This window comes from Canis lupus, chromosome 12, assembly GCF_048164855.1.
Source record: "Canis lupus baileyi chromosome 12, mCanLup2.hap1, whole genome shotgun sequence".
Classification (NCBI taxonomy): Eukaryota; Metazoa; Chordata; class Mammalia; order Carnivora; family Canidae; genus Canis; species Canis lupus.
In genome coordinates, this window is record NC_132849.1 from 876,732 (window position 1) to 895,168 (window position 18,437).

General features: G+C 38.8%; 1 protein-coding gene across 16 annotated transcripts in view; it reads left to right on the forward strand.

Annotated features, from left to right (window-relative positions):
* LOC140600829 (uncharacterized) overlaps positions 1-18,437 on the forward strand; it is a 126,015-nt gene that overhangs the window by 58,275 nt on the left and 49,303 nt on the right. The window contains exon 8 of one of the 16 annotated variants that reach the window (XR_012003970.1): positions 3,727-3,876. The exons of 14 other annotated variants lie outside the window; for them this stretch is intronic. Coding sequence is in view for 1 of the 2 variants with exons in the window: in XM_072768973.1 (XP_072625074.1) it covers positions 11,279-11,358 (80 nt within the window). In the remaining variant the exon portion in view is untranslated. Of the gene's footprint in view, positions 1-3,726; positions 3,877-11,278; positions 13,143-18,437 lie in introns of those variants that run through there. One more of the 16 variants, XM_072768973.1, reaches the window with a different exon arrangement.

The following is an 18,437-nucleotide window of genomic DNA, read 5'->3' on the forward strand; positions in this document are numbered from 1 at the left end:
AAGGCAGTGGCTGCAGGGACAGCAGGGAGGAATGGTCAGTCGTCGGTTGTCCCTGCAGCCAACAGTGGATATGTGGCCCATGTACCTTCTGGTCTCGCCTGTGCAACACTGGCAATGGACCTAAAGTACCACGATGTGTAATTTAAAAGCATCAGAGTTAGGTTTTGTCCAAAGTTAACTTATCCTTTATTACAAACAAAATGCATGAAGGAATTATAGAAGTTGATGACAACCACAACAAAACTTAGACACAGAGCAATGAGAGGGGAGGGGAAGCCTTCTGTTGGGCTGCAGCCATGATGAGCTGCTGCTTGGGGGCAGAGGCTGGCTGCTCCAGTAAGGCAGGTGGATGCATCGGCCCTTTGATGAACTCGAGGGCAGGCACTGAGGCCTACCCCACGTTTTGGAGGGTCCAGGGGTGCAGGCGGCACCTCCAGGTGGGGACAGTGAATCAGAGGTGTGACCAACACCTGCAGTGGCTTCGACTCAACAGGTGCCATCTCAGCCCCTGGCAAACACTCAACTCCAGCAGTCTTGACTGGCTCAATCACCTCTGGCCCTGAAGCTTCAGCGTCCCCGTGGTAGGAGCTGGGGCGGGCTCTTGAGGTGGTTTGGGATCTTGCTTAGGAGCGGAAGCTAGTTGCTCCCCTGAGACAGGTGGCTGCTGCAGCATGTGGTGGAACCCGATTGCATGCTCTGGGACGTGATCTACCTCCAGGGTGGCCAAGGTTGCAGGTCGGTCCTCCTTGTCGGGACGCTGAATCAGAGGTGTGACCGCCTCGTGCATTGGCTTGGACTCAGCAACTAGCATCTCGGATCGGGCCAAGCACCCAGCTGCAGCAGCCTTAACTGGCTTGGTCAACTCAGGGCCTGAAGCTTCAGTAGGCCCCACAATAGTAGCTGGGGCGGCTTCTTGATGTGATTCAGGGTGTTGCTCGAGGGCCGAAGCTGGGTGCTCCACTGAAGCAGGTGGCTGCTCCAGCATGTTGGGTACCCCAATAGCCTGCACCATGGTGAGCTCTTCCTCCTGGGTCACCAAGGGTGCAGATAGCTATTCAAGTTGGAACAGTGAGTCAGAGATGTTACCATCACCTGAATTGGCTTGAACTCAGCACCTGGCCTCTCTGCTCAAGCCAGGCACTCAACTCCAGCAGCCCTGCCCAGCTAGATCACCTCAGGCCCTTCACTCACCTCAAGTCTGCGCTGGCCTCTTTTAGCTGTGCAGAGCACTATCCTGTTCCTCAAGGAGGTGGAGCAGAGGTTCTCTTCCTCGCACTCCTATCCTGTCTCCTGTGTGGAGCTCTGTAACGACAGTGCCCGGCAGCCAGGCAGGAGGCCTCATCGCCCAGTCTGGCTGCTTTGGCTGGGCCGCCACACCCAGCTGACTCCATTCCAGACAAACCAAGCACACTCGGCACACATCTCCCCCCAGAAGAGAAAAGGGATGCAGCTCTAGGACCTTGGGTTAACTCTGGGATGGGTAAGAGGCACCTTAGGAATCATCTTTCCACCCTCCCCACCATGGCATCAGTGTGACCATGCAGGGATCACTGGGGAACCTGCTGACCTGCAACCTCCTCCAGCCTAGGTGAGACCTGCCCACACATCCCTAGTCCCCTGAAACTGAAGAGGAGGGGATGGGGCTGCTCAGGATGGCTGGCACAGGTGGCCTGGCCTGGCCTGCTCTATATTACCTAGGGCACCTCCTGGCAAACGCCCTGAGGCGAGGGGTGTAATGGTGGAACCAAAGTCTACAGCATGTGAAAGAGCCACATCCCTGGGCTTTCTGGAAGCCAGAGCCCCGGGAAGTTGGCAGGCAGCAAGAGAACATCTTTCACTAGGGGATGTCTCCAGCCAAGTGAGCCTGATGTGGGGCTGCACTAGAATGTGGGTGCCTGGTTGCAGGGGTTCCAAGTTCTGATGGGCTCTGTTGTCAAAGAAGTGACCTCACTGTGTGGGATCCCCTACCTGAGTCCACTACTGGTTGAACCTTTGGTGTTGTCTTTTCACTTCTGTGTCTAATGGACATCTCAAATTTAACTTATGGAAACAAAATGATTCTCCTCCACCTCAGGCCCCCCACCCCAGTGTTCCATGATAGACTTCTTTATTCCACTTGTGCTTATGTGGACCATCCAACTTGGAGGTGTCCTGGGTTTCTCCCTGTCCACATCCCACATCCTGTCCATGAGATTCACAATATGAATTGTGCCCTTGTGCTATCCACATCATTCTTGCCTCGTTTCCTCTGTGCTGTCCGCATCATTCTTGCCTCGTTTCTCATGTCATGATGTGCCTGAGCCAGCTCGGACAAGGCAAGCTGATGTGAAAGTCCAAGGAAATTTTGTGAGCTGGTTGGCATCATTTTGGGAGCTTGAAATAATTAATAATCGTAGAACAGTGCACTTTATGTATTTGTTTTCTATCTACTGTCTGTTTCCACCCAAGTGCCTACAACAGTACCTGAGGCAGAGAAGGCCCGAAGATTTTTTTTCTAAAGGTACATTGTTGTTTTGGGGCCTTGTACACAGGTTTTGGGAATTTCAGTGATGAAAGTCACTGAGAAAGAGATATAGGCAGTCCTCCAGATTCCCTTTTAGATGCAAGTATCCCACATGTCACTTAAAAATGTCAGGTTCAATCGAAGCTGGGTCCTTCATTAGTTTCTCATGAGTAAATTTGCTCCGTTGCTAGGGCTGCAGTCCTAAAATTGTAAATGTTGTTTCTCTCATCATAAAAATGTACTCTCCAGATTATAGTTGTTTATTATGTCTCGACAAATTTCATAATTTTTCTTCATAGTCTATTGTTTTAGAATTCTTTAATCTCTGGGTTGTTTCATTCAGATATTGATGCATTACTATTTTTTTAAAAAGTTGCTTAAAATTTGTTGTTTACCTAATATGCTAAATTCTCAGCTCTTTGAGATCTTCTTTGATTCATTGTTGAATTGCCTAACCACCTAGCAAATGTGATAGAAATGACGAGTATCCAGTAAAAGTATCCAGAATCTAATTCAATAACCAATTTCAGTTTTCTGTATTGGCCCATAAATTTACAGCCTCTTCGAAACTCCATTATAACATTGCTACATGTACTTTTTCATATTTGAAATACATTATTTCATAATTGCTTATGAAAAAGTACTTAGCCCAAGATTTAAAATTATTATTTACGAATGCATTCGCATCATTCTCATAATGATGTACGGCATTTAATGTAGTAGTGAATTGTTCATGTCGGTGTTTCCGGCAACTTTTCCTTCTGTACTTGTGTTGTTCCTGTTTATATCATTTGGCTATCTTTTGAAAAACAATGACATTCTTTAGACCCCTGAAGATTTCCCTGGTGGTTTTCATTTTTTTAATGTCATTTATTTCCATCTATTTGACCTGTTGAATACATCAGTTAAACAAATGTTTGCTTATTTTACATAAATGGTTCTTCTTCTTGTTGTACAATTTCATAACTAAGTCTTAGATAGACTAAGATTGGCCTTAGATAGGAAAATTTTTCTCCCATCGGTCTACAAAGCTGAGCAAAGCGGGTGATGCTTTAAAACATAACCTGTTGTTAGATAAGTATATCAGGCTTACGTGTTTTATATTTTTGCTTTTGTAGTAATTTAATTACCACTTTTGGAGCACTTGCTACTTCATCTTCATTAGAAATTAACCCTCCAGGGAGCCCCAGCGGCCCAATGGTTTAGCGCTGACTTCAGCCCAGGGTGTGATTCTTGAGACCCGGGATGGATCCTACCTTGGGCTCCCTGCATGGAGCCTGCTTTTCTATCTCTCTCTCTCTTTTCTCTCCGTCTGTTATGAATAAATAAGTAAATAAATCTTAAGAACAAAGAGAATTTAACTCTCCACTGAGGTAAGCCAAAGAGCTTAGTAAATAAAAATAAATAGTAATTCTAAATTCTGTATTTTTTGATCAACTTTAATTTATCAAATCGAGATTACATGGGGTTAAAATTAATTTCCAACAGGGAAAGGTATCTTTTCTGATAACAAAATCAACAAAAATAGAACATAGTCTAAAAATAGAACCTTTTTATTTGTTTGAAAGTAATAATTATAAGTGTTTTATAGACTACAGTAACCCAGTGAAGGATTTCTGTTTCCCACATTCCTCATATGCACATAACTACAAAATCTGATTTTATTTAATAGTATGGTTTACTCACAGTCTGTAAAACTTTGTATCTACCTTGGGTGGAATGAGATTGTGCTCAAAGAATCCCGAAATCTTGCTTAGGTCTTTTTCTCCCCTTTTTCCATGACCTGGATCTGGGCTAGAACAATTTAATAAATGTTAAATGTCTGAATGGATGTGGAGATTTCGCCTTTTAGGGTAATTGCAGCTCCTCAAAGAGATAAGCTTTGTTTTTCCATTTGAGTTTATTTATACCTCAAATAATAAATGTGACATTGCCTCAGCAATTGCCTGGCCAAAAAAAAAAAAAAAAAAAAAAGTTAATTTCATCTTTTGTTAAATATACTGTTTAGCGTAAATAATAAAGGTAGGTCAGGAAAAAAATCAGTATAGATAGAAGTATTAGATTTCAGGAAATGAACTTAAAATGGTTATACTCTTCATTACCCTCTCAACTCAAATGATGGCCTAAGGAGCTTTTGTGATCTGACCTGTTTACCTCTTCATCTTCCCTTTCATTCCTGCCTTCGTCCTCTCCCTGTTAGCTAGAGCCATGCTATATTCCGTCCAGTTCTCTGTGTGCCTTGTTTTCTTCTACGTTCTTTCATGCCTAAATTCTGCTCATCTTCCAGAAATGCTTCTCAGAAGCCTTCCCTGAGCTTCCACAGATGGACAGAGTGCCCATCCCAGTGCTGAGTGTTCCTGAGTATGAGGTGTATCACCCCCTCTGCTGGGGAATTCGGTCTCTCTCTGGACCCTAGGTTACTTAAGGCACAGATGATTTCTTTTCCTCCTTCCTTCACGTAATATGCGTTCATATCATTAGACACAGACAAATATTTTTGAGGAGTGACTAAATTCGTCTGGATGATACATTTAATATTTGTCTATATGTTTATCTTAGAATGGATTTTGGAATAGGTATTGCCTTATTTCTTACCGACAATGTATGCTTCGAAAAACATGGATGTTAAATATGTTAAGTGATGGTAATCTATTTTGTAAGAAATACTGAAAACAAAATCTTAACAGGTTTACAAAAAATGCCATTTTGTTAAAATTTGCTTAAAATTACAGATATAGAATCCTATGCTAAAAATTGTCGGCATGGGAAAGTATGAGAAAAAGCAATAAGAAGATTTTTTTTTAAGGTCCTCATTCATAAGGAATGTGAGAGGACCCAGCAGGTACACCTTCTGAATGAATGCTTAAAAGGCGGTTTTGAAAGTTAGCCAGTAAACATATTCAGAGTTTTGCCAACCCTGGAGGGTTGTCCCTAAAGCAATGGAGGGGAGATAGAACTAGGACGAGTCTAAGGGCATTGAGTCACAGGACTAATGATTCAAAGGCAAGGTCTGCAAGTGAAATACCAGAAGGAAGAAAAGCCAAGTGGTGCTGGATGGATGACAGTGGAGTAAAGCATGTGGCTCAGGCCATCTGTGACCCATATAAAGAGAACAGGGTGCTCTACTGCCTTCAGGGGGCCAGGCTCAGAAAGCGACAAGAAGGGTAAAAGAGATCCCTGAAAGAGTGGAGGGGCTTTACTTCATTTTAGTCAACCTTCAATCTCTGCCTTATAACTTCAAATGTCTAGTAATTGAAAAGAATTGGAGAACCATGAAATGAGAGTGGCCTTTGGTTCTACTTGTTGGGTTCATGTTGTTGTACATGTGTGTGCAGCCAACCAGCAGTGCTCATTATGTACCAGATCATGTACTAAGAAGGGTCTCTTACTGAAAATCAGGAAAGAAGAGAGAGAAAGAACTAGTTTTGATAGCTTTCTGATTTGGGAAAGCATTATAAAAATCATGTTTTAAAAAATTAAAAAAATAAAAATTATGATTTTCATTATACAGTAAGGGAGTAGTGTTCATTCATTTCTGTGTTCATTGTCGTGAGGATTAACCATAGAGCGAGTCCTGTGAAATGAAGAATGGTTGTATTCTAATTCAATTCCTTGAATTTCTTGTTTCCTTGTTTTTAAGTGGAGGTTTTGGGGTTTTTTGTTTGTATTTTTTATTGGGGTTCGATTTGCCAACATATAGCATGACATCCACTGCTCATCACATCAAGTGACATTCTCGGGGCCCGTCACCAGTCACCCCATCTCCCCACCCACTTCCCCTTTCACTACCTCTTGTTCATTTCCCAGAGTTAGGAGTCTCTCATGTTTTGTCATCCTCTCTGATTTTTCTCAGTGATGTTTTTATGTATTTATTTTAATTTTTTAGGATTTTATTTATGAGGGAGAGAGAGAGAAATGCAGAGACACAGGCAGAAGTTGAAGCAGGGTCCATGCAGGGAGCCCGACGTGGGACTCAATCCCGGGTCTCCAGGATCACAACCTGGGCTGCAGGTGTCGCTAAACGGCTGAGAACGGGGCTGACCCTAAGTGAAGAATTTATTTTATTTTATTTTTACGTTTTTAACTTTTTTTCTTGGAGTTCATTGCCAACATATCACATAACACCCAGTTTTCATCCAACCACGTGTCCCCCTCAGTTCCCATCACCCAGTCACCCCCACGCCCCGCCCTCCTCACCTTCCACCACCCCTATTTCGTTTCCCAGAGTTAGGAGTCTTCCATGTTCTGTCTCCCTTTTGGATATTTCCTACCCATTTCTTCTCCCTTCCCCTCTATTTCCTTTCACTATTGTTTATATTCCCCAAATGAATGAGACCATATAATGTGTGTCCTTCTACGATTGACTTATTTCACTCAGCATAAGACCCTCCAGTTCCATCCTTTCGAAGCAAATGGTGGGTATTTGTTGTTTCTAATGGCTGAGGAATATTCCATTGTATACATAAACCACATCTTCTTTATCCATTCATCTTTCGATGGACACGAAGCTCCTTCCACAGTTTGACTATTGTGGACATTGCTGCTAGAAACATCGGGGGGCAGGTGTCCTGGTGTATGACTGCATCTGTATCTTTGGGGTAAATCCCCAGCAGTGCAATTTTTGGGCCATAGGGCAGATCTATTTATAACTCTTTGAGGAACCTCTGCACAATTTTCCAGAGTGGCTGAACCAGTTCACATTCCCACTAACAGTGCAAGAGGGTTCCCCTTTCTTCACATCCTCTCCAACATTTGTTGCTTCCTTTCTTCTGTTTGCTTTTTACTGACATTCAGAAAATGTAAAAGTTCAGACTCATAACTTTGTTGCATTTCTAAGTCCTTTCAACAACAAAAGGAAATCGTGTATTATGACTAGAAGTTTAAGTGAGTCCTAAACTATTGGAAGAAAATTCTAAAATATACATTGATGTTCTACAAGGAAAAGATTGAGTTTAAACAAAAGAGCCAGAGCTCATTCTTCCAGAAGGTTTGTTAAGTTGAATACAGAGCCCTTTTACAAGTATATTAGAAAAATAAGTAGTCCCATTGTATCAGTCAATTCATGTATAAATGAGAAGAGAGTTACCTTTAGTGAAACTAACTCTAAAGTAGTTGAATGCCAAGCTGATTGTTAAGTTGGTTATTATTAAAACAGGAGAACAATTCCACACACTTAAAAATGAGGTCCCAGATTGGAAGAACTGTTAAATGTAGCTGCTCATAATAAGTTAAATAATTCCTCCACAATTTGAGAAGATATATATCAACATGGCAGTCTTATATGTAATTTATGGTGTTTAGGAAATTATCTAATGGACTTCATGATTCCATAGAGCTTATTTTTGAGAGATGCTAGTGAATACGGAGGGAGAAAAATAAATGCTCAAAAAAGTCCTATTGCCATCTTATACATTTGGGGAAACTGTAAGACAATTTTCAATACGTCTATATATAGTAATAACTAACACCATAAAATAGCACCCGTTTAGATAGAATTGATGGTAGACGTGGCAGTACTACATCCTTTTCTACAATGTTTGAGCCTATGTAGTACTTAAGACCTTTCCTCCAGGCATCAACATAAAATATTGAATACTAGAAAGCATGAAAATAATTTTGTCTTTGGAAGTAGTTTACGTGAAGTTTTCCTGCATGTCCCATTGGAGATTTGTGAGGAGCCTGCTTCTCCCTCTGCCTGTGTCTCTGCCTCTCTCTCCCTCTCTGTCTCTCATGATTAAATAGATAGATAGATAGATAGATAGATAGATATATAGACAAATCTTTTAAAGAACTAAGTAAAATAATCATCATTATTTTATGATTTATAAAATGCAGTAAAAGTTAAATCATCCTGAGAGGCAGGAAGCCTCTCATTTGGCCATCTTTTTAACATGTTATACTTATTTTCCTCCCTTGTTTAAGGCTTTTTTTTTGTACGTATGTCATGACTTTTTTTGTTAGCTATACTTTTGAGGAAGAACCTCTTCAATTTAGAGGTGCTGTATCTTTCTCTAGCCATTAATTCATTGTCTTCTAGAAATACACATTTGCTTCAATGTATCCCTTAGAGTGCAACAATCCTGAACTCCTATGGGATTTTTCACCAATGACCGATGAAAGTTGTTTTTTCAACTTCCCTGTTTTATTGAAGCAGGTCTGAAGACCAGGAAGAAAGCTGACTAGTGATCTGAATTGCAAAATGTTGAGAACTAACCAGTGAATTTTCATGGTGCCTAATGACTCTTAAGCGCAAAGGAAGTTTATTAATTATTTGAAGTAAAGACAACGCAGTCATTTGTCGGAGATCCTTAGCTAGAAAGTTTTGATATTCTTTGAAGAAAATTAATACAACAAAACCTTAGAAAGTTTTAGAAGAAGTTACAAAAACATCAAAACCTGAGCTGCACAAAAGAAAAGTCATGTATCTGAGGTCACAAACGTAAGGGAAGCAAGTAAGTGCAGGAAAGCTGGGAGCTTCTCAATTGGTTGTGGCCATAGAGAGTTTGGACAAGACAACAGGATGCCACTTTTATTTTGTAGGGAAGTGTCATTTGTGACCATTATTTGTAAATGGGTTTTCCATTGGTTTTGACGTCCACAGTGTTTGCCACTTTTCTGGTCTAACTGAACTAAGACATCCCTCACTCCTGTTACCACTAGTCCATGTTTTCAGTGCTGTTGGTTGGCTTTGGAAATGTGACCTTTGTGGATAAAACAGGGAAGTTTCTCTGGCATAGAGTGGAAAACAAGGAGCTCACACAAGGCTCTGCACAGTTGGTGTGTGTGCATGCATGCATGAGATACTTTCATAACAGGATCTGTTATGAAATATTTTTACATATATATTTATATATACAAAATATACTGTATCTTGCAATGAAGTGAGCTGTGGAAAAGACAATGTTATTAAGAAAATCCGAAGGAAGAGGGGCGCCTGGGTCCTAGAATCATTGGGCTCTTGATGCAATTGGTTAAGTGTCTGACTCTTGGATTTGGCTCAGGTCATGATCTCATGATCTTTGGATCAAGCCCTGCATCAGGCTTCATGCTCAGCAGTGAGTCTACTTGGAATTCCCTCCCTCTGTCCCCTACTCATGTGTACACACTCTCTCTCATTCTCCCTCTCTTAAATAAGTAACTAAATCTTCAAAAAAGGAAAATCACAAGAGTAAAGATATATATGGTACTGTACTGTATAAAGAAGTGGACCCATGCAATTCCAACACCTGTTGTTCAAGAAATAACTGTATTCTTTTTTTTTTTGGAACAACTGTATTCTTATCTTTACATCTCCCACTTATTAAGCCGCGATCCTTAGAAAGCCATCAGCAGTTGTCCCTAAGACTAATGACCTCTTTTTTTCTCTCTCCTACTCCTAGTCTGCATAGCAGGAATGCTGCCCCTGGCTACTGTATTAGTGGGGAAAGATCTCTGAGGGCAATTTAGAAGACCCGGTATCTGTTTCCATGATTGCCCTTTTGAAACTGGGTCACCTTTCCTCACTCCATGGAGCCTTTGTTCTTTTATGTATGCTTGAATAGTAGATGGTCATCAAAGATTCTCACACAGTATAATCTAGTTGAAAAATTGTGTTTGCAACTCTGTATGAAGAGGTAAAACATGGATGTGCAGTCACATATGACTTTGGATTCCTGGAGTGGCCCTTGCTGTAGGCTTTGTTTTGCTAGAGCTCGTGTTCATCTCTAAGTGTCTGCTGTATTGAGGACTGTGGGGAGTAAATGAGACCATATGTGGAAATTTCCGAGAGTGTCTACCTGGGAGGAAGTACATATGATCCCGGGTGGGGCCGTGGGACTGGTGAGGTGGTGGGGGTCTTGACAGCAGTCAGACTTGGTGCATTGAGGTTTCCTCTGCAGCAACGAGCAAAGCAGAACAACAGAGGTGCCACGGTCCCCAGTAGCCCCACTGTCCTATGTCTTCAGCATATCCCTAAATGTTACTGGGCACCTACTTGGACAGTAATCATCCCAAATAGGTGGTCCTGAGCAAGCAGCTGTAGGGGTGCTCTGCAATCTTAGCATGATTAGCCTGTTTTCCTGGGGTCATGAGTGCTATTTTCCAAAGAGAATACAAAAGTGGAACCTGCTGTTTGTACCCATAAGCCGTGACATATTGAAATTGCTTTGTATGACATTGAGTTCCCTTTAGTGCCTTTCACGTAAGCTAACTGTCAAAACCTATTTTATTTTTACTGTTCTTGGCCTATTTCTTTAATGAATAAGTAATTTTTTGTCCCTAAAGAGGCTTATCGTGAAAGAGGGAAAGCTTTTGGGCATCAACTCTTATGTTAAAATTAATGGAAAAAAGAGAACCACATTCATGAAAGTATCTTGAAACTATAGAATATACAGTGAGAAATAATTTACAGAGAGACGAAACTAGTGGCTTAATTAGGTTTAGATACATGAAATTGCTGACTTTGTTTTTCCTATAAAAACCAGTTTTATTTAGTTCAAGGTAGTATTTTCCACAGATACCCTGATTCGTGCTTTATTCAATTTTGAATACCTGTTGATGGTAGTACTCAGCTACACTCGTGGCTGTTTTGTTTAAGGTAACGTCAGATGTCGAAAATAATCATCTTTTTGGTGGACCCTTTTATTTTACAAAGAGTGATGCTGTATTTATTTATTTGTTTGTTTGTTTATTTATGTATTTATTTATTTATTTTCATCCTGAGTTGTAGAATGTAGCTTATGGTGTTTATTCTCGTAGATTTTTCGTTTTCTTTTTCTTTTTTTTTTTTTCTCACAGATTTTTCTACTGAAGCAACCGAGAAGCTACATCTCTGCTGTCCTAATGTCTTGTCTGGTAGCCCCTTTTCTGTCTTGTAAGTGTTATCTATATTTTGTACAAAAACTCATGTGGTTACCTTATGCATAGTATGTCTTCACCATAGTTCATGGCTGAATTTAGAATACTTAGAGACATCGAGGTCAGTTAGGATCTTTCTTTTAATTATTCAGAAAATGGATGATGAAATCATTAAGTAAGGGAAGAAGGATGGATGGGTAGAGGAGGAGAGACCCAGGGTATGTGGAGCTGAGACTTTCTCACTGTTGCCATGAGTGTGACGTGGCATGGTGAGGGTTGACTTTAGATTTGTGATTTGGACGCGTCATTAGAAAGTGGTGTTTTATTAACCAAGATAGAGAACACAGAAGAAAGAGGAAGTTACAGGGATTACGGATTGCAGTGTGGGATAGAAGATGAGGCTTTCAGTGTTTGTGCTGGATTTACAATGACCGCCGTGTATTCAGATTGAAGATACATAGCAGGCAGCTGAAAACCAGAGTTGCAAACTTGAAAGATGGGTTTGTCTGTTTGTATGTCATTTTTACGTGGTGTGGATTCACCATATAGAGGAACGATATTAAAATATGAGAACAGCATTTTTTTTCTCTTTGATACTCATTTTGAAGGAACATGAATGTGTTTGGTCAGGGTTTAAGCTGTCATAGGAGGTGTGTGTGTGTGTGTGTGTGTGTGTGTGTGTACAAGGCATACCCATTCTTGTTGATCGTTTTGGTTACTCATTAGTTAAATGCAAGATCATATGATACTCTGATGTTTTCATATTTATAATATAGGACATTCTCTCTGAGGTTTTAAATTACTAAATCAGATGAGGACCCTTGGAAGTTTATTGGAAGTATATAATATTCCCTTTTAGGATAGGTAGTGATAAAATCCTAATGAGTTGTCACTGTTTTAAGATCTGTGAAGTTCCCTAATTGGTATTCATACAGGTATTATTAATGGAAATAACCTCTTGCACTCTAAAATGTTGTGAAAGAAATATTACTACACTCCTTCTGCCTTTATCTGGAACATTCTGCCTTTTTAGATATTTGTATATTATGTCTATTGCCCCTAAAAGCATAGATATATTATGATTTATTACCTCTTCCTGCTTGTAAGATACATTTTTTTTTCATATTTTAACATTTTTGAAATTGTGATTTGTTTAGAGTCACTTGGGACATTAATTTGAGTTTTTTCACCTTTGGAAAAGATGTTAGTAAATCAATTATGTATCTCAAAATCAATACTCAGAATCAGAATCAAGTAAATACTACACACTAAATTATCATAATGCACTACCCCAGGCATTTACTATTGTCATGGGGCACTTTGATCAGTTGATTCCAATTTTGGCTCCTTAGTTATTTTGTAGTACTGAGTTTAGTGTTCAACCCCTGGGTAGAAACACTGATTTTTCTGATCTTCAGGCAATAGATTAACACTGAGAATTTTTTGATGAACTCATGATTCCTCCAACAATCTCTGTCTATCTGTCATCTACTTAGGGAAGTGATCCCCCAATTGTTATGTGCTGACTTCCCTTCTGAAGCTGGGAATGTCTGTTCATCTTTGTATTTCCAGAGCAAACCTCGTGAGGTGGCACATGCTACACGTGAGCATGGAAGTGGGCTGATGGCTTGACTCACAAATTTGACCTGACCTATGGTCCAGTACCTGCTTTTCTTTTTGAGAGTCCAAGATCCTATGGACTCACTGAACTTCCACCTCTGTAGTGGACAGTGCTGGAAGGGATATCCAGAAAAATTCACTTGCTTTTGTTTATTATGTTTTTAAGATTGTTGAATTAAGACACTAATTAGAGAATATTTGGAAATTAAAGAAAATCTTTAAAATTCTAGCATAATCTTACTGCACAGCAGTTGTCATTGTGAATTTTTAATTGTATATGTATTTATTAGATAATCTTGTCTACATTTACATATGACATGTAATTGAAGTCCTTTTTTCCTAATTATTCTAAAATGTTTCTTTAGTTTTCTTTAACTAAAACACCACATATTGATATATTCTTTCTTATAGAATTCTAATTTCAGTTGTCTTTTTTTTTTTTTTTTTGGTCTGAATAATAGGTTTATTTATATTTATATTTTTTTATTTTTTTGATTTTTTTAAAGATTTATTTATTTAATTATTTATTCACAATAGACATAGAGAGAGAGAGGCAGAGACACAGGCAGAAGGAGAAGCAGACTCCATGCCAGGAGCCCGATGCAGGACTCGATCCTGGGACTCCAGGATCACGCCCTGGGCCAAAAGCAGGCACCAAACCTCTGAGCCAACCAGGGATCCCCTTATTTTTTTATTATTAAAGATTTACTTATTTATTCATGAGAGATGAGAGAGGGAGAGAGAGAGAGGGTGCCAGAGGGAGATATCAGTGAGTGTACATTATTTTGATTACGTTGCACAAAATAAAACTACTATTTCTTTCATAGAAATACAGCAGTGGGAATTATTATGAGTATTTGTGGAAGTATTGAATTATGTCTCAGTGGATTTATGTGGGTGTGACTTTTCCTAATTTAAGAATGTACATTCAAGTTATTGCTGTCCTTTTTTAACTACTTGACTGATTGAAAAATGTTGATTTTCTTACTACAGAGTGCCAAATAATAGGAGAATGAAGTTTTCTCTTTGGAGGGAATTCCAGTTTTACTTTGTTACCTACTCCTTTTAATCTAAAAATTGAAACAAAAGTTGTGTCCTGAATCCCCATTGTTGTAATCGGTGACTAGTTAGAGTATACTGTACTTGAGGCTATTAGTTCTACAAATGCCATCCTATAATTACATTATTATTATTATTATTATTATTATTATCTTAAGATTACGGCTTGGAAGTTTTAAGTGCTAGGTTTCTCCTTTTGAAAGCAGATGTGGACGTCATAAAGGACTGGCCAGATTTGTTTATTGAAGAGATACAGTTTTTTTTTCTTTAATTTCAGGTTTCAGATTCAAGTAGAATTTGAGGAAAAGTATAATATATAGAATTGATCTATTTATTCTTCTGGTGTTATTGGTGTTTCAATATAAATTATTGCTTGAATTGCTGTTACAGTCTTTCTGAGTTTCCTGGGAACATATCATCTGTTGTTCCTGCCTCCTGGCACTCGGTCATCTTCTGTGTGCTGTGGCAGGCTGCTGTTTATGGATGCCCAGCAGAGAAGTACTGAGGCTCAGGTCTCCCAAACATGGAGACCACTGTGGATTGGATAGCATGCCATCGTGTAGACTGTCCTCATCCACCCCACTGTATGCTCAGTACTGTCTCTGGAGTGGGAGGAAGTTATTTCTTCCAAAAGGTTCAAATGAATTTCTAGTTAATATCATTTAATATCACTTCAAATAAATTTGACTACTTGTAGGTATGTTGCCTATTGTTTGTGAATGTATTTAAATTTTGTGTAATGGAAACGTATTTGCTGTTCTTGTTTTTAGACTTTCATATTTTTTATAGGAGAGAAAATGAGAATATGGACAAAATGAGAACACCTGGAAGTTGATAGATTTAACATAGAAGTTTTTTTCTGCAGTAGAAACTCTTTAAAGATAAAGATTTATCGTTAAAGATAAAGATCAGGAAATATTGAAAACAACCCAAATGTCTATTTATTACTGCCATATGATCCCGTTTTTGAAAAAAAAACCCAAATTAAGAAATCTAGTATTTATTGTATTATTTTATAATATTACAAAATATACTGTTACATTATAATGAGATAATGTAGTATTTATTAGATTATATAAAGGATATGTACATATGTTGTAAAACTATCAAACCAACTGAAGGAATGATGACATGATTCAGCATATATTTATCTTTCAGACAGTAGGCTGTGAGATGAGATTAGGGGAAAGCACACAGTTTAGTAGTATGCTCCATACTTGCCTTGCTTACTGAATGTTCTTTACTCATTTAAAATATTATATAAAGAAAACATTTTGTAAGATCTGGTTTAAAAAAGGCAGCACATGGATAGCCCGGGTGGCTCAGCATTTTAGCACCGCCTTTGCCCCAGGGCGTGATCCTGGAGATCTGGGATGGAGCTCACTTCTCCCTCTGTCTGTGACTCTGTGCCTCTCTGTGTGTGTCTCATGAATAAATAAAATCTTAAAAAAGGGCAGCACAATAATTGGTTACTTTGTTGCCTCAGTGCTGTAACAGAATAGCAGGGAGGAGATTGGGTGGCTCATACACAGATATAGATTTTGGATGTCCATGGCCCAAGCACCTGCAGATTTGGTGTCTGGTGGAAGCCCACTTCCTGGTTCAGAGGCCGCTGCTTTCTTCTTGTGTCTCCCACATGGCAGCTCTGTGGGCTGGGTTATTTTTTTACAAGGGCGAAAATCCCATTCATGAGGACTAAACCCTCGTGACCTCATCACCTCCCAACCACCTCAGGTCCTAATATCATGAGGACTAGATTTTATCATGTGAATCTTTGGGGGGGGGGGGGGGGTTACAAGGATTCAGTCTGTAACATGTTTGGAGAATCATATATGGACCACCTAGGAGGTGAGTGAAAAACTCACCTAGGAATATATGACTAATTTTTTCTTTTAGGATATTTATAAGTTATTTTAATGGTGTTACAGAAAGCATCCAATTATATGGAAATTTTTCTGATGTAGAACAGGAACTGAAAATTGCAATTCCTCACTAGCCAGTAAAAACTTTATTGTTGATCTCACAGGATAATTGTCAGAATCAGATGTAATACAGGATATAGGAAAAATTGTAAGATTTAAATGCTGTTAAAATATAACATCATTCCTATTCTGGTATTCTTTCCAAACATAATTATTTGATATTAGGAGTCACAGAATTTCTGCTTTGTTTAAAACTGTGTTCTTGTTCTCGACTGTTTCTAATAATAGAACGCACACCCTTGTTTTTTATTCGTTACTTCCACACACTTTGGGTTCCTTTGGGAAAAAAAAACAAGCACTGCCGGTATTGAGGAGTATCGGTTATGAATAAGTAAGCATTTAGAGTAGACAGGTGTCAGTTTTGTCTGGATCAGGATACTAGTCTGTGGGTCTGTGTCACTTCAGATGACTACCATGCCACCTGGTTCAATCTCTTTGCTCAGGATCCTGCTTCATGGAAGGCTGGAGTTTTGCTAATTCTGTCCTTCTGTAAGCAGCATAGGTTTCCTGTTTGTGTTTATCAGTTGGTGTATCCCTGCAACTGACATATATGATATACTTCTTGCTCATAGGCCTTCCGAATGTTTTCATTCAGTTCGTGATAGACTTGATTCTTTTTTTTACTTCTTTTTGCATAGAGAGACCTAGTATTAGCCATTGAATACTCACCCACTGAAACAGAAACCACCACCATGATTTCATTAAAGGCACCAAGCATTGGGTCATTTACTGAAGGGAATTACATAGTATTCTCTATACAGAATCTCAGTTCACACTTTTAAGACTATTTGCCTGAGGAAAGAACAGTGTGTGAAATTGGGTAAATTATTTTTTTCACATTTACCTGATTGATAAGAGGTTAAGTGTCGTCAAGTACAACCACTAAGTACTCTTTTATTTTTAAAGTTAGGTTCCACAAACTATAAGTTCGGCATTTTATTAGACGGCTGAATAAAGGCATGTAGGCTTAATAGAATTAAAAACTGCCTTATATACCTGGCACATGTGTATATGCCATTGTACTCATAATCAGTTGCAAATGCACTTAAAGTATAAGCAGCTCTTCTCATGGGAATCTTTTGATTATCCTTATTTTAGAAAAATTACCTGGTTGATGTCAAAGTGAAATGATACAGAGATTCATTTCTGCCCATTTGTAAATTACTGACACATCTGTTTTGATTAATAACTTTAAAATATTTTATGTACTTAGGTAAGCTGTTCAAAAATGTTTCTAAGGAAGTTTTGTATGGGGAAACATCTGGCTTATTAACTTACATAGTAGAAAATCCACACCCTTGTTACTGTTTGGCAATACAGAATACATAACAAGCACTGAATTTAGTACTCATTTGGCCACACAAAGTTGAGAATAAAGTTCATACTTGGGAGTATTAGTTAAGTTCACGTTATCTTCCCTTTGAACCAAAATATGAATGTTTTGAATATTAACAATGACTGGAAATCTTATGGTGGGACTGAGAAAGATAGAATACATATCTGCTTTGAGGAGAAAGTAACGTAAAAGAAATAACTTCTATATTTAAATATACACATATATCTGTCGGTAGAATTTTAAGTAAGTTTAAGTGTAATTAGTGGCTGCTAACATTGCACAGTTTGTCAAGTTTGCCACATGGGATCCCATGGAAGAAGTATTACATATTCTGGTTTTACGGCATTAAAAATTAAATATTACTTGGTTATGTTTGAATATTTTCTTTTTTAAGATTTTATTTATTCATTAATGAGAGAGACAGAGAGAGAGGCAAAGACACAGGCAGAGAGAGAGGCAGAGAGAGAGGCAGAGAGAGGGAAGCAGGCTCCATGCAGGGAGGCCAACGTGGGACTAAATCCCACGTCTCCAGGATCACACCCTGGGCCAAAGGCAGGCGCCAAACTACAGCCACCCGGGCATCCCTGTTTGAATATTTTCAAACAAATCACTAGTGTACATGGGAGTATGTTGAAATATTTAAATGCTGTGAAGTTTCTTTTTCAAGATTAAATTTTATTATCAGACATGAGCTAGTGTTTATAAATTATAGAGATGTTTTTCAGTAATTTTGACACAGTAAGTTTTGAGAGTTGGTCAGTTTTTTCATTGTTCCTAAATTTTAAAATTGTCTCAAAAGTTCTTCTATACAGAGTCAAAACTTTGATGATGATTTCGGTATATGTTTGGGCAGCAATTATAATAAAAGGATGTGAAGTCTTTTGATACTGAAGACATCATTATTTGAGTATATCCTTCTTACCATCAAAAATTATACAGGACAGATTCATTGTGAAACCAGCTGATGTATCATTGTTGCATTTTATTGATTAAAAACCATTAAACACAATTAAAGAATTTTCTGCTTAAAATAGTTTAAACTGATACAAAGAAGAGTTTGATTGCACTTCAATTTTTATCCCTTTTTACTTGAAAAGCAAAA